The sequence below is a fragment of the Pelobates fuscus genome, chromosome 1 (assembly GCF_036172605.1).
Source record: "Pelobates fuscus isolate aPelFus1 chromosome 1, aPelFus1.pri, whole genome shotgun sequence".
Classification (NCBI taxonomy): Eukaryota; Metazoa; Chordata; class Amphibia; order Anura; family Pelobatidae; genus Pelobates; species Pelobates fuscus.
Window position 1 is genome coordinate 38,370,045 of NC_086317.1, and position 16,297 is coordinate 38,386,341.

Consider the following 16,297-nt stretch of genomic DNA (forward strand, 5'->3'; position numbering starts at 1 on the left):
ATAATTCTCCAAGTCAACTATGCGCACTGGCTTCGGGTATAAGTTTAAAATTCACTTTGAATTCAAGACCGTTCTCTATTTAGTAAATAACCTGATCATGTACTCCCTGAATATTGTGATTATGGCAACACTATAGTGTTCACATTGCAAAGCTGTATTCCTAAAAATATAGTGTCCCACTCTCGGCCCCAAACACCCCCCTGCCCCCGCAGCTGTCAAAGAGTTACAAAAACAACAAAACTTTATTCAACCTTATACTAGCATCGAGGGTGGCCCTTATAAATACTGCGTTCTGTGTGACAGGACTTGAAAGTACTGTCCGTCAAAAAATGGATGTTGTGCGAAATCAACTGCTCAAGGCTAGAATCCCAAAGGACCTGCACTTTTTTTACTAGTTGATTAATTTTACACTGTGAATGCATAGATTCCACTTGGGCAGGACTTGTAGTAAATACCCTCCCATGCCTTATTTTGTATAGTCTTATGCAATTGGGCTTGATACAGGTTACCTAAATGTGACCGAAGTAATTTGCATTCCTCTGTTCCCATTTTTTGTTTTCCCTGCTAAAAACTGCCTGCTTCTTTCTAAATATGTGCTGTCACCTGTGAATGAATTAAAGGGACATGTGTACGCTGTGCTTCCCGTAAACATTTCAAGAACATCTAAAATCATTGTATTTCTTATGGAGGACAGCTGACTGCATTAAAGGGAGTGTTTACTGGAACTAGCCTGACCCATACGTACATGATGACCCTTTGGAGTTCATTCCCAACTGTATTGCAACCGTGCTAACATATTGAACATTTTTCCATAGTTCGCCCTCACTGACCGCACTTGGGTTGATCAGGTCCACCTCCTGAAATCAGCTTACACTTTTAACAGCTTGAGTGCCAGGGAGTCATAATTCTGTTCATTTTAGTACTTAGTTACAGAGAAATACAGAGTAAATTTAAGTTCCTGATCAAACCTTTTCGCTGCCTTTTTTTTTTTCGAGCCAAAAAAAGGTGTTTGTAGTTAGGCTCTCTTGATCATCCAGCCCCCTTCCCCAATTTTGCCTAAATAGAGGATTTCATTAATGTAATAGTCAGCCTTTATGAGCTGACCATCATATTGCAACATTTAGGCCGAGAATGTTGCTAAAATGGATTCAGATTCTCTCGAGTTTCCAATGATCTTGACTCACGTGAATTCACTGTTTAGCGAGTGACCACTAAAATCTTGCGACAGGACTCAACAGTCCTGTTTGTATCAACGCTGAATTGTTAGGAGAAGATAAGCGAGACACACAAGTCAACAGTATAATGCTAGCAAGTCCACGTGGCTGACTTTCCCACAGACGCTAGTTGGCAGAAGATAGCGTTAAGAGAGGAACACGCTTGGTTACAGGGCAGGCTGCCAGCAGAGTCCTGTCTCGGACGCTGACACACGAGTCTTCCTGTGGTTGTTAACCGCATTCCAAATAAATCTGTGGTTACTCTAAGCAATGTATTTGCTTCTAAACTGACCCTCTCTATGCTCCCAGACTACTTTTTCATGTCTTTCGTTCACGGACATGGCAATCCCGCTGCATTTCCAATCACTTACAAGGTGTTCATGCATTGATGGTTCTCAGCCACAAACAATGCCCTGCAAACAATACTGCAACATTTCCACTTGTTCGGAAGCACAATGCGAACTGCTTGTAGGACATTCTATGTTCACATTTATACATGTGTGTGTGTATTTTTCTGATCTATGACACTGATATACAACCTAGTTTTGTAGGAAGGTTGAATTAGTTTTATTTTTGTTTTTTAACTGTACTCTAGTAGAATCCCACTTCCATTTTCTAAAAACTCTGAATTTTTACGAGGCTATTTACAAAATAACTGGACTCATTTTAAGTCCTTGCAATATTTTTATGCTAGTGAAAAATGAAGCAACTCCCCATCACCCAAAATCCTTAAAATGGGATTACTCTGGATTATGTTTTGATAGCTATGTTGTACTTAGCTATGGACTCTATAAATACAATTGAAGATATTTGGAGTGCCTCGATCCTCTTTCTACCATGGAACCCAATATATTGGCATATTCTGGGGGGGGGGGGGGGATCAACTTTAAATGTCAGGGCTATCCACCAACAGAGGCCTGCGCTATATATACACCCCTGAATTTCTTATCCCATTCACCATGGCCGGATAATCTTTACAAATAAAATTCTATGCCGCCGATTGCCCCATGCACACATGCAGGCAATTTTTGGTTTATTTTACATGCTAAACCAGTGCTGCCTGTGGGAAGGCAAGTGGCATTTAATCACGGCTTGTCCTTTTTTGACCCTGTATTTCTCATCAGCCTTTGCCATAAATCTATGTTATATGGGTGACGGAATGTATCTCCTCTCCGCGGCTTGCTGTACCCGGAGTCGTTTAACACTTAACACTTAACATCAGAAGTACCAGCTGTAACAGCAATCTATTCAGAGAATGCAAACTGCTCGCTGTATCTGAGACCCAGGGTGTGAAGAATAATAAATGGATTATGGCTAACTCCTAGTAACCGAGGAAAAGCTCTGCCAGTTGTCTTGCCGCAGGCATTGTAGAGTCTCATTCAAAGCTACGAACAGAGTATTCTTTTTTTTTTTTTTTTTTTAAATGTTTTATTTTATATTCATATGTAACGTATAACTTTTGATTTCAGGAATGGCCAAAATACATTTCTTGGAGGCTTATTCACTGAACCCAGAATTATACCAAATTAAAATCTTGTTAAAATTTAGACCAAAATAGCGAATTTTGAGAAAAATCTTTAATGTGTTCAGAGAAGCAGTTTTGCTTGAATTTTGACTTTCAGAATTTAATATAGTATAATTTGGGATTTAGTGTATAACACCAGATCATCATCTGTAGTTCACCAGAACAGGGTTAATTCTTGAGAAAACGATAATTAATCCTATAGGCATTCATGTTTTACTTATTTATTTGCAGAGTTGGCTAGCAGTGATAGGAGCAGCATCTACCTAGTGCTGAGGATAACCATGTAAAATACCTTTGATTACATTAGGCTTATCCCTAGCTCTCCCTGTCCCTGTTCTATTTAATTTAAACAGACAAATAGTCTCTTTTAGACACTGGTTGTGCAGTTACTTCAGGGCTGCAGCTAGCAAATTATCCACAACTTTTAGTTATTTCTGTTTCTCCTTTGATCATTTGTAGTTAAGGGAACACTTTATACCAACATGTATTCCTGACACTATATTTGTGAAAAACACCATTTAGCTGTCTGACCCTCCCGTGAAAAAGGGTGTCTTACATACCTTCTTCTACCTTGTGCAGCACCGACCCAGGTAGCACCTTTAGTGGCCGTCTGAGTGACTGCACCTACAGGTGTTTCTAGGCAGTAATGTAAACACTGTCAGGCAGTGTTTAAATTAAAATGCCTGCAGGGACAGACTGTAGACACCAGAAAAACAACATTAAGCTGTAGTTGTTCAGGTGACTATAGTGTGTCCCTTCAAGCCTAGAACATTTACTGTGAAGTCTGATTCACTATCAGGCAGGGCATCCCATGTTGGGGTAGCTTTTCCTCTATTTTCAAGTGTATATTTACTAATAGGATACATGCTCAGGATAGCACTGGTACCATCATCACATAATTCACCACTAATCTGTCTAAGCAAAGGCTGTGATGGTTAGTCAATGAACTTTTCTATTGTACTTTAAACAGACCCTGCAGTAGTTTTTCTATCGAAGTGTAGCTAAGAGTTGAATTTTTATGCTGTGAACCTATTTCATGGTGCTCAGTTGGCTTGGAACTTCTAGCTATTCTCCAAAATCCTCCTGCATTCTTGGCCACTAGTCTAAGTAATTAGAAGGCCTCAATTGGAATGCCCTGGCCATAGCTTGTGTTTACCAACCAACACACTTTACCTGAAATTGAACGCAACATTCCATTTATACTTTATCCAGAATCCTCGTGGGGCTCTAAATGCAAACCTACCCTCCTCTGTCCATATGTAGTTGAGCTGGGGACTGTAGTGTGTATGGTAGAAGTAAAATCTTTATTATCACTTTGTTCACCAGGAGAGATTAATTTTCCCTGGTGAAATGTTTGAGCTATGATCTTTCGGGCGTGTACATAGCTCTCAACATTACGCCCATCCATACACAGGATAAACTACTCCTTCGAGCTCCGCAAATCTCTCTATGACCTGAGTCCATGTTCTCTTCTTTTTCTACTTTTCCAATTTTTTTCCATAATGGTTCCGATGGAGCTTCCTTCTGTTTCTTTTCAAAATGATTTCTCCAGCTCCTGCATTTAATATCATTCTAGTCAACAGGTCTCTGACTGTCTGGACACTGGATACTTCATTCCTTGTTAATATTTTGTATTTGTTGAAAGATCAGTTAAAAAAAAAAAAAAAAAAAAAAAAAAAAAAAGCTCCTCTAAAAACAATACTACACAGGTGGTGCTTCATCAAAAAAAATATAAATTTTTTTTTTTTTAGTTTAGTGCTGAAAAGTAGTAGTAGTGATTGATTAGCCAAGGGACTAGAAGTATTTTCTGCAGGTTTCCTGGGGCCTATGATTTCAGCCGTGCAGCTGGCTGGAATATTGGTGTTCAGCCAGCTCGTGGATAGTTCACAGCCTAAAAACCTGGGTTCAGACGAGAGGCGTCCTTATTCTATCTATTTATTTATTTTATTGTTTTAATTAATTTTTTAAAATAGATATAATAGAAGGTTTGCAGACTGGGACGTACAGCCAGACTATGTTACATGTTTAACTACTGGATAATTGTTGATCAAGAAATATTGAATATTGGCGTATTACTGTGGATGACATCTTTGCTCACTGAAGGCACTAAAGGTTTTGAGGAAGAGAATCCATAATTCAGAAGAGAATCCATAATTAATGCTCACTTGATATCATTTGTAATATTTTTGTGTTTGCAAACTTATCTAGTATCATAGTTTATGTAATTGTTTAATTTTATTCCTCTTGGTAACATTTATTGCAATAACGTGAAGTCTGAATTTAACATTTTTGAGGGCAAAGTAATTCTTGTATCTGGCCATGTGAAGGGATGGACATTGATTGAAAGTCTCTGTTGTCTTAGCTGCATACATATAATTAGTATTGGTGTTTTTGTATGGGTTCTTATGATAAAATTAGCGAGGAACTGATAAATGACAAATCTGCTTATATTATTCTTTCTTTAACATGCCGGTGCACTCTGTTATATAACATATTATCTTGCCAAAAAGCATCTTTCAAGAATTAATTTTCCTGGGATTATGTGATGCCCATATTTTGCCTTTTACTGAAATTTCTTACGAAGAATGCACCTTTAGGGATTTTAATGCAGTTTGTAAGTTGCTGTACATAATGAAGCTGTATGTCTACCTGTTTATACTAAAAGGGCTGCAGTACATTTTTGTGCGATTTTTCATTTGACATAGAAAAAGGTGTTCCATCAACAACGTAAATTAATCTTCTATTTAGATCTTTATGAAACAGGAAATGTGATGACTTTGCTTTGTGTGTGCTCTGTTTAAGTATTGCTATGGTTATACGCACTTTGATCGAAATGAAGAAATGTATAAAGATTTTTAAGCAATATGTTTTCTCTCCTAGGATGTCAACACTGGTGGGGAAGGAAGTGAGTTTGCAGATAGCGGTATTGATGCAGCAGCTACTGACACAGACATTATGTCGAGAAGATCAAATGCCACTACATCCAGCTACTCTCCCACCGCTAGTCGAGCATTCATCGGGAGCGACAGCGGCAGCAGCTCCGGCGATGCACTCCGCCAAGGAGTGTATGAGAATTTCCGCCGGGAGCTGGAGATGAGCAGCGCGAGCCGGGATAATCTAGAAGAGGCAAATTCTGCTCTGAGTGATGAACAAAGCAGCGGCACTTTAAGTTCTCCTGGTCAGTCTGACATTCTACTGACCGCGACCCAAGGAACTGTGCGCAAGGCTGGGGCATTGGCCGTCAAGAATTTCCTCGTCCACAAGAAGAATAAGAAAGTAGAGTCTGCTACGCGCAGGAAGTGGAAACATTACTGGGTGTCCCTTAAAGGTGTGATTTGCATAATGTCATGTTCCATACCTCCCAACATTAATTTTAGGAGTGGGGCTGGGCTGTTCTAAAAAATGCTAGCTGACTTACTAAAAATGTATGCAACTAAAATGTAATATCAAACAAGAAAAAGTTGTCCCTTTTACAAAGACTGATATCTAATACATTTTTTAAAGACCCATTACTGTGCGTATTATTGCTATGGAGCTCTGTTATACACTGAGACACCGACAATATGGAGCTCCTAGAAGAGTGACAGAGTTATTTGGGTCCAAAATAGGGACTGTTCCTCTTAACCCTTTAAGGACCAAACTTCTGAAATAAAAGGGAATCATGACATGTCACACATGTCATGTGTCCTTAAGGGGTTAAATAGGACCACTTGGGAGATATGATGTACAAACACATAGATGCTGTTCCTCTGCAGTACCCCTTACAAGAACACTACATACATAGTAAAATACCATGTGTAACTATTCAAATCCAGTTTTTAAGGGTCATAGTTGATTTGGGAGTTCTTGGGAATTTGTTGATTGTTACTCATGCTTCAAGACACACCAGTGGTCCAGGTTCTGTCAGTATCCCCATTGGAAAAAACCTGGAAAATGTCTAAATCCTGCAATGTTGGCTCACCTTGAAGCCTGGGCTAGGAGCCACTGCCGTCGAAATACACAATGTGTTCACTAAACTGGGAGTCATGAAGAGGGGATTGATGATTCTAGGTCAAAATAGCCAAATTGTCAAAATTCTCCCATTTGAGTTAAAAAAATAAATAAATAAAAAATATGCATTTCCCTTATCAATTCCACACAACTCTTGGCAGATAAATAGAATGCAGTTAAAAGAGCATCCCACTGTGCAGACTGTGTAATTTAATTTATTCTTAATCTATTGTGTAATTTAATTTATTCTTAATCTATGGATTCTCACTGTACCTGTAGAGGGGCTGTGTCATACGTACATAAGGGATGGCTGGTTTTAAATACCGTAATCCTGCATCCTTCCTGGCTTGTGGTTGGAAGTGGAGCACAGAGCCAAAGGAGATGTTGAGATTTCTGTTCTAGTTTGCCTGGTTACTGTGCACACCATGTTTAACCCCTTCATTACAGACTACACAATATTACCAGTCCAGTCTGGGGCTCATCACACTGGTTTTGTATAAATAATTGCTAACTGATCACGGTTAGATTGGCAGCAGCCCTTTTCAGCAAGGAAGAGGTTATTAAAACTTTAGCAGGGAGCAGCGGTGCTCTGTTTTGTCTAATTCTAGTGATCTCTCCGAAATCTGATGCATAGGGTTAAGTTTCCTCTTTCCCTGGTGAGGGCAGGGTGGGTGCACAGCATGCATGCTTCATGAACCAACACTTCCCCTTTTATACTTCTCTAAAAAGCTGACTGCCAGTGAGTTAGAAAGGCCATTAACATGTGTTTTACATTTACGTTTTTTTTAATTTATTTTTTAATGAATCCAGTAATGGAGCTGAAAGTGTATTTATCAATTCATTTGAGATATAGAATCTAAATAATGCTGATGCATCGGTTCATGTTAGTATTGATCAGTGCACTTTAAAGAGGTTTTCTGAGCACTATAACCACTGCAGCTCCTGGTTCTTATGAACACCCCACCCCACTCCCCCCACCACACCGTTTCTTTCAAAACATTTTTGAGTACTTTGACCAAAAAATCAATATCAAGGACTTCTCGGGGCTGTGTCAGGGTAGCCCTGCAACAATGCTACATTGCATTCTAAATTAGTTTGTACTTCTTCACATTGTATGAAAAGAGAGAATTCTTTGCTCATGAGAACAGAAATTAAAATCGAGAGTTTTAGGAAAGATAAGGGTTGAGTATCCAACATACACCAGCTCATTCAAAAAGCATTTTGTTATCGTTTATACTAAAATATGCACGCAGTAGTTCCAAGTTCCCATCATCACTTATATATGGATATAAAATGATCGGAGCACAGTCAGTGGTTATTTCCCATTGGCATGAGTCACTCTGCACCTCTGTAACCTTTGGCTACAGGCAAACGAAATCCTCCTGAAACTGATGGGTAAATAATTCCAAACATGTGCTTCATTGCTTAACACTTGTACCTTGCCTTCTTTGCAGGGTGTACGTTGTTCTTTTATGAGAGTGATGGACGATCTGGAATAGACAATAACAGTATCCCCAAGCATGCGGTGTGGGTGGAAAATAGTATTGTGCAGGCGGTTCCGGAACACCCGAAAAAAGACTTTGTATTCTGCCTCAGTAATTCTCTTGGAGATGCCTTCCTGTTTCAGGTCTGTTCTGTCTCATTTATTCCTGATACCTAAATATTGTTGTTTCATGTGTCTCTCAGGTACACTGAATGGGGTAAATTTTAAGATTCCTGTGTATTATAGGCAGATCCTAGGAGGGGGGAGGGGGGCGGGGACGGGGGTGTATGTTCTCAGGTAAACTTTAGCAGATGTTTTGTGAGGTTCATATTATTCTAGGGAAAGGTGCACTCCATATGCTGTGGACTACATCTCCCATAATACTCTTGAAGCCATAATGCTGGCAAAGCATCAGCGGGGATATAGTTCACCACTTCTGGAGTGCTGAAGATTGCCTGCCCCTGTTCTAGGAGGTGACTGAGCAAATGTTTATCAATGTTGGACAAACCTGGCCTGTTCTCAAAGAATGAAAAAATTAGGTTTTGTTAGATCAACATTCTGAGAGTAATTGTGTATGCACTAATCTGATGATGATTGAGTCCTCTAGTTTAATTATTTTCCTCAGATTAAATCAATGCTTTAAATCGATGAACAATATTTTTCTTAAGCATATTTGAAGTAACTACACTGGTTGATGGGCTTATTCCTTGAAATACACATAATATCTGTACGTCCGTTACCTTATTCAGAATGCTGCTCGTGCTGTAATATGTGGAGTTTTTATTACTATTTAATTATACTTTTTGTTATATTCCTAATTATTTTTTATTATACATTAACCAATTGAATGCCAGAGGAGCAATCGCCATTCCAAAGGGTTGCAGTCAGGAACTAATGAGCGTTCTGTGAGACTAATGTATTTATGTGTGTTAGAAAGGGAAGAGAAGGGGAAATGTAAGACGTTCACAAGGTTCTCTTTTATCCGCACACTTGGCAAGAATTTAAACGGTTAAACCTGAATGGGAGTTCCAGTCTTTATCAATGTGATTGGCATATATCCGCCATGATGCTGATTCATTGATCTTAGTCAACAAAAGGTCCCCAAGCTGCCCATTTTTTTCCTTTTAGTAAGAAACTAAAGCCAACATGACTTAAATGAGTCACATTGATTCCCAGCAATGTAGATTTTTCCATTGTTTAGTCAGTATGGTAATACTTTGTTTTCACACCCCCATGTTACACGTTTTAACGGCTCAGTTATTCTATTCTTTTATTTAATAATTTTTGTCGTCTTCTTTTGTCTTTTTCCAAACAAATCCGCTGTAAGTAAATCTATAAATAAAACCGTAGATTTTTTTAAGACCGAAAACTTACCATAAAATACAGTCAATAGATTTAGTTGAGGGAAGAAATATCGTTTCGCATTTTCTGAACCGGATTGTGGATCATTTTAAGAAAAACTGCTTCCATTGGTCTAAAAATACCCAGAAAGAACACATTTTGTCTGTGCTTGATTTTTATGTTTGTAATCATTGGTAAAATGTCAATAGGAGGCTGAGGATGGTCTCTCAAAAATACGTGATAAGTAAGCTACAAAAAAAGCAATACCATGTATTTTTATGTACGTGTATAAGCTGGATCCCATAATTAGTGATTTCAGTGAAGTGATCCATTGCAGTTACATATGTAAACGAACAGCTTCCAAACAAGATTCGTGAAAATATTTTACATAGTTATGTGACAGTAATAAGTACAAGTACACTACTCTGCCACCCGTTGTCCTACCCCTCCTAATCAATTGGCACTATTCAGAGCAAGAACACACAAAAGCAAAAAAAAAAAATATATATATAAATTTCCTTCTTTCCTGTAAGTAAATAATTCTGTATCTAACAATTCAGCGAGCCTATTATACAAATGAAAGTTTCCTCCCTAACCGTTACAGTAAAGTTGACACTTTACTGTCATATAAAGATATTTTTCGGTAACAGATCCACTTTTGAAATGGAAAATTAAAGCCATTTTTTGTACTGGTTCCCCTTTTAAAGTTCCTTTTGAAAGACCAATACCGCACCAAATAACCAAGCTAATTAATTTAGGAAGTCTTTGTTCTGTACGTTGAGGTTGGGCATGTGAGCTTGCATATTGGACACGCAGATTCCTCCCTGACGATCATTTGATGTGCACAAACTAGGTTTGATTCTTCAGCAAACCTAATAGCCCTAGCCTAGAGAATAGAACTAACCTCATGCATTGTAACATCTAAAAAGGCATTTAATTTGCAGAGTGGAAAGAAGTCTTGTTTTACATTTGATTTCCCACAGAACAGAAGTGTACACCAAATATAATTGAACCAGTAATCCAGAGTATACAAATTACACCTTTTTAGTGTAATAAGTAAATGGATTATTCTATCGCACTTTTGGGTCAGTTCATATAGCATGAAATAGCTGGGGTGGAGGGGGATGGGGGGGTTCTTGCATGTTTGCATTTGGGGTATATTTTTTGTTTTTTGTCAGTGGAGTGTCCCTTTAAAAGAAATTTGGTTTGTTTAGTTATGATTTTTAATTCCTTTCTTAACATAATTTTCTGACAGTTGGCATCTCTGGTAGTCTCAAATGGTAGCCGTTCGGTGTCCATTTTAAAACCAAATATTCAGTCCATGTTAAACACATGGGAAACCTGCTTCTTGATGCTGAACTCCGCACATGTATTGTATTAAAGAGTTTACTTTCAGAACAAAGTTCCAGTGGAACTGGATATACTGTAATTTCTTAGAAGGAATCTACTTTCAGCTTAAATACCAGATTTGAGGTATATTTTGTATTTGTACATGGGGTTCAGTAACTCTTGAGGTATTCTGGAATTTCCGAGTGAAGTCCTATTTTCTCTGGGGGGCATATACGAGAGTTAGAAGGATACTCAGTTGAGTTTCTCCAAGTCAAAATGTATTACTCTTCAAAATGCAGAGGAAATTATTTTGTGAAACCACATAAGCTAAAACTCCACATTTTAAACGATTGAACCCTTGAAAGCATTCCTCTGAGACATGTGCAAATGTTTGGAGAAGGACGTTCGTGCTTTAGTTGGCTGTATGACACTCAAACCTCATTAGAACATTGTAAGGACTCTTCATTCTTGGAATGCCCCAAGTGGACCTTATTTGACATTCATTCCCATTAGGTTACATGGAATTCTTAATCCCTAATCTACACTGATTTGTTATGACACGTCAATTGGACGTGGTCTGTAACACAATAAAATATTCAAAGTTTGATTCACTTTTTTTTTATAGTGTTCTACCTTAAATCTGTTAGTCTTGATTTTGTTCTCTGCTCCAGACAGCAGTTTGCATATTCACCACCTGTCTTAACCTCTCCCACTATGTTAGTCTCTGCCATCTCCACAGGTGGGTTAGTCCATGCATCTACAACCCTTTCTAGAAAATAGGATTTCCTGATTTAAGCCATGAGCTCCCTATATCCAACACTTTATCTCTGCTTGTTCTGATTATTCTCGTTTTCCAGAAAATTCCAAATTAATTATTAATTATTTGTATACCTCTAAGTTACTCTTATGGCATCTCCAATCCCTTTGCTATTATAAAAATACCATACATTTTGTAAGCACATTTGTTACATGAACAGTTTGTATGCGGGCCAGTAATGCGTAGTATAGAAGTAGGTGGTTGTATACCCAGAGTCTCCCCGAACAGATCCAAAAAAGGAACATTCTGTTTTTCATAATAGAACATTTTACTTTTGGTAAGTTTGTATATTAAGTGTATTTGGAATAGAGGATTTAAGTGCTAATCAGACCTGTGTTTGCATGCAGACAAACAGCCAAACAGAATTGGAGAATTGGATCACAGCCATCCATTCCGCCTGCGCCACCACAGTGGCGAGACAGCACCATAAAGAGGACACTGTCAAACTATTAAAATCCGAGATCAAGAAACTGGAACAGAAGATCGATATGGATGAGAAGATGAAGAAAATGGGGGAAATGCAACTTTCATCTGTTACAGACGCAAAGAAAAAGAAAACAATTCTGGATCAGGTAATTTAAAGAAACCGGTTATCCAGCTTAAAATAGATTATTTAGACTTTAGAGGGCTCACCTGATCCTGAGAATTCTCCTTTGGTCAGATGGTGTTGCTGGGTGACAAAGTAGTGTGTAGTACTGCTTATCATAATGCAACAAGATAGTCATGCCACGATTATTTGACTGTCTTTTGAAGATTAAATTTATACTATAGGCAAAAAAACAACTTTAGCTTAATGAAGCAGTTTTGGTGTATAGATAATGTCCCTGCAGTCTCACTGCTCAATTCTATGCCATTTAGGAGTTAAATCACTTTGTTTATGAACCCTAGTCACACCTCCCTGCATGTGACTTACACAGCCTTCCTAAAGGAACCTAAATATTCTAGGTTCCATTATTGCACAATCTGTTTAATCTAGAATGTATTATCATCTGCTCTATTGGTAGCCTTTTAGACCCTGCAAGTGCCTCCTGTGTGTGATTAAAGTCTAATTTACAGATCAGGAGATTTAAAAACTGCTAAAGAAAGTTAACATCTGCTTGAAATGAAACCATTTGTTCCATGAAGGCTGTGTGAGTCACAGCCAGGGGAGGTGTGGCTAGGGCTGCATAAACAGAAACAAGAGGGATTTAACTCCTAAATGGCAGAGAATTGAGTAGTGAGACTAGAGGAACATGATCTATACACTAAAGCACTATTGGTGACTTTAGTGTCCCTTTTAGCACACACAATGTTCAACACTTCAAAACCATGATTTTAAAGCAGCTGGAAAGTTTTACTAGAAATAGCAAATGGTTTAACAATGTTAAAGGGCGTGCACTGAAACCGTGACATTTGGTAATATTTTTTATGAATTTATACTGGGGCATGAAACCATGAAGTGCTTTGATTGTGGCTAGATTTAAATTGCTCTATTTGTATAATTTCCACCTTGAAAAGACACTCCAACTACAGCTTATTGTAGTGTGTATAGCGCTTGTGAAACGGTTTTCAAGTGACTTGTCCCTTTAGCTGTTTAAATGATGTGAGAACGCAAGGTTTACACACACACTGTGCTTGCTCGAAGCAGTGATGTTTTGGAACGTTCAGTTGCACCAAATACCCCCTCCACAGTCCTCCCTGCACAGCTTACTGCTGTAGCTTCCAAGAATCGTAATCCCCACAGTAAGCTGTAGCTGTGATGGTGCTTTGAGTGTCCCTTTAACTTCTTAAAATAATAATACATTGTTTTAACCATTTGTTTTCTAAGTAGTTTTAGAGTAAGAGGGGATTTTATGAGAGCAGGCCACGCAGTCACATCATGCGCTTCCCTGTGGCAAAGCTTATGCCGAAGGAACTTTAAATGGGGATGGAACATAACAGGCTAGTTCTGTACTGAGCAGTCACTCATGAAAGCGAAATTAAATTGTCACTTTTCTGTGACCGCACCTTAAAACGTTTCATGAAATAGTTGACCTTTTTAAAGAATGTGCGGCATCTTCTAAAAAGAGGGTTTGAGTGGTTCTGTTCTCTTAACAAAGTTTCATTCAGCTAAACAGAACATGTCCAGAAGGTTACATATCAGTGAGCGTAAATACATAGAAGTATGTACATAAGTGAATCGCCATCACTTTCTGATCAGTCACTTAATTTCTGCAAAACGTTGCCGTTCGCCATCACAATGCATTCGATATATTGAAATCTAAACGAGTGCTAAATGTCACACAATTTAATGACTCTGGTGCAGAACAGATTTTTAAACATTTTATTTCTAATGTATCCTCTTCCTACAGATCTTTGTCTGGGAGCAAAATCTTGAGCAATTTCAGATGGACCTGTTCAGGTATCGCTGCTATCTGGCCAGCCTTCAAGGAGGGGAGCTGCCAAACCCCAAAAGACTTCTTGCTTTTGCAAGCCGGCCAACGAAAGTCGCAATGGGACGCTTGGGGATCTTTTCCGTGTCCTCCTTTCATGCCCTGGTAATAACATTTGTCATGTTTGTTGGATATGTAATGCCTACTTTGTGCTGCATAGTATATGGGTGGAATTTAAACGATGGAACAAGAATGTCAAGGCCATTAAGCTTTATATTTTAATTGCTGTGTTTCCTGAATATTCTGGAGACAGTTGGCCTTTATTATTTTCAGTTATTTAATCAAGAGATCAGAATAAATGGACTTAAAACTTTTAAACTAAAACTTTACAAAGTATTACATGTTGTTTTTGCTACACTGGAAGAAAGACTTGAATATAGGTTTGCATTCTTAATGCTATAGTGTCCCTGTCCCTACTCCGATTCATAACGTCCATCCCCATTGCCCCCTTATTAAAAACATAACTTTTTAACTTTTTCGAGTGCCAAGGCTCCGTCGGCGCTGCTCACCTCTCTGCCTACCGTGCTTCTTCCGGTGTGGTTAAGTCGAGTACTCTTCATACGAGAAGAATGGGGACCTAATGCGCATACACAGTGAGCGTTGCACGCACATTCAAATTTACCTAATAGAAAGCATTGAACCAATTACTTCCATGTGTTATAATAGATTTTTACTATGTCAGTGCAGCGGAAGCACCTCTAGTGGCCGTCATACTGACAGCCACTAGAGGTGGAGTTAACCCTTTAATGTAAATATTACAGTTTCTAAAAATTATTGCAATGGTTTAAATTGTAGAGTTAAAGGATCACTATAGTGTCAGGAAAACAAACCCGTTTTCCTGACACTGTCATCCTTGGGAGACCCTCACCCTCGGGGACCCACTCCCGTGGCGCTGATGGGGTTAAAACCCCTTCAGCCACTTACCCTAATCCAGCGCCGGGTGCTGGTGACCTCTCCTCCCCCGCTGACGTCCGCTCCTGAGTGGAGCGGAATGCGCATGTGCGGCAAAAGCTGCGCGCATTCTAACAGTCCATAGGAAAGCATTTCTCAATGCTTTCCTATGGACGTTCTGCACGCTGGATGCAAATTTTCTCACGGCTGCCAGGAAGACAGCCACTAGAGGTTGGATTAACCCTGCTATGTAAACATAGCAGTTTCTTTTTCGAGTGCCAAGGCTCTGTTGGCGCAGCACAACTCTCTGAAACTGCTATGTTTACATCTGGAGGGTTAAAACCTGAGGGACACTGCACCCAGACCACTTCATTGAGCTGAAGTGGTCTGGGTGACTATAGTGTCCCTTTAAAATGACAATGTACACTGCACCCACACCACTTCTTTCATTTTAAATTGCTGGCAACTATGAGAACATCTTTTGGTTAATTTTTACAGCGCATCATTATATAAATAGCATATGAATGGCCATAATTATTTTCATCTAATATAATTGCTTAGCTTCTCTGAATACTTTTAATTATGCGACAGTGATCCTTACATGAGAAAACGTAATTAGTGTTTTGCTCTTATTTCTTTTTTTTTTCTTCTTCAAATTATGCAAGGACACACTTACAAATGGAAACGTTTTTTGAAAAACTTTTTTTTTCATAGCATTCATACGCGTTGTTGAATTTAATATATATCGGTTATACATTTCAACATGCCTGCAGTGTGGGCAATTCTGCCATTTTATTTGTACATACCGTGGTTGTGCTTGGACATTTGATCTTCTCTCCGTACTGTCCATTCACCTTGTTTGTGAGGTTTTAAGTCGGTATGGAGGATGCGTCATGCAGAAGTCCCTGGGCTATCAAAATTAAAGTTACCGACCAATGCATGGTGTTCATGAGGCCTTTATCATGATATACAATTAGAGACTTTATTGTTAAAGTGAAATAGATGAGATATTAGTAATTGGTTCAATGCTTTCTATTAGGTAAATCTACTGTATCTATCTACTATTTTTAAATATATATCGGTTGTTTGTTTCTTTTGTTTTGCACGCTTGCATTTTTTCCCTCCTTTTCTAAAGATCTGTGCGTGTCTCCATTCAGCCTGACTTAAGTGTGGTTTTCGGATATCTTCTTCCTTTTAGTAGTCGGTAATCCTTGCCAGAAACAGCAGGTGTTCCAGTACAAGGGCAGTTAAATTGCCAGATTAACTCCCACAGGCAATCTGCCTTCTGTTACAGAC

The 16,297-nt window shown here is 38.7% G+C and overlaps 1 protein-coding gene across 6 annotated transcripts in view; it reads left to right on the plus strand.

The window, feature by feature from the left end:
* TIAM1 (TIAM Rac1 associated GEF 1) overlaps nt 1-16,297 on the plus strand; it is a 277,233-nt gene that overhangs the window by 197,472 nt on the left and 63,464 nt on the right. For 5 of the 6 annotated variants that reach the window (XM_063447935.1, XM_063447957.1, XM_063447946.1 and 2 more), the window contains 4 exons: nt 5,620-6,067; nt 8,184-8,356; nt 12,047-12,271; nt 14,030-14,215. The exons of the other annotated variant lie outside the window; for it this stretch is intronic. In XM_063447935.1, coding sequence (XP_063304005.1) covers nt 5,620-6,067; nt 8,184-8,356; nt 12,047-12,271; nt 14,030-14,215 — 1,032 coding nt within the window. The remainder of the gene's footprint in view (nt 1-5,619; nt 6,068-8,183; nt 8,357-12,046; nt 12,272-14,029; nt 14,216-16,297) is intronic. 6 annotated transcript variants of the gene reach the window in all.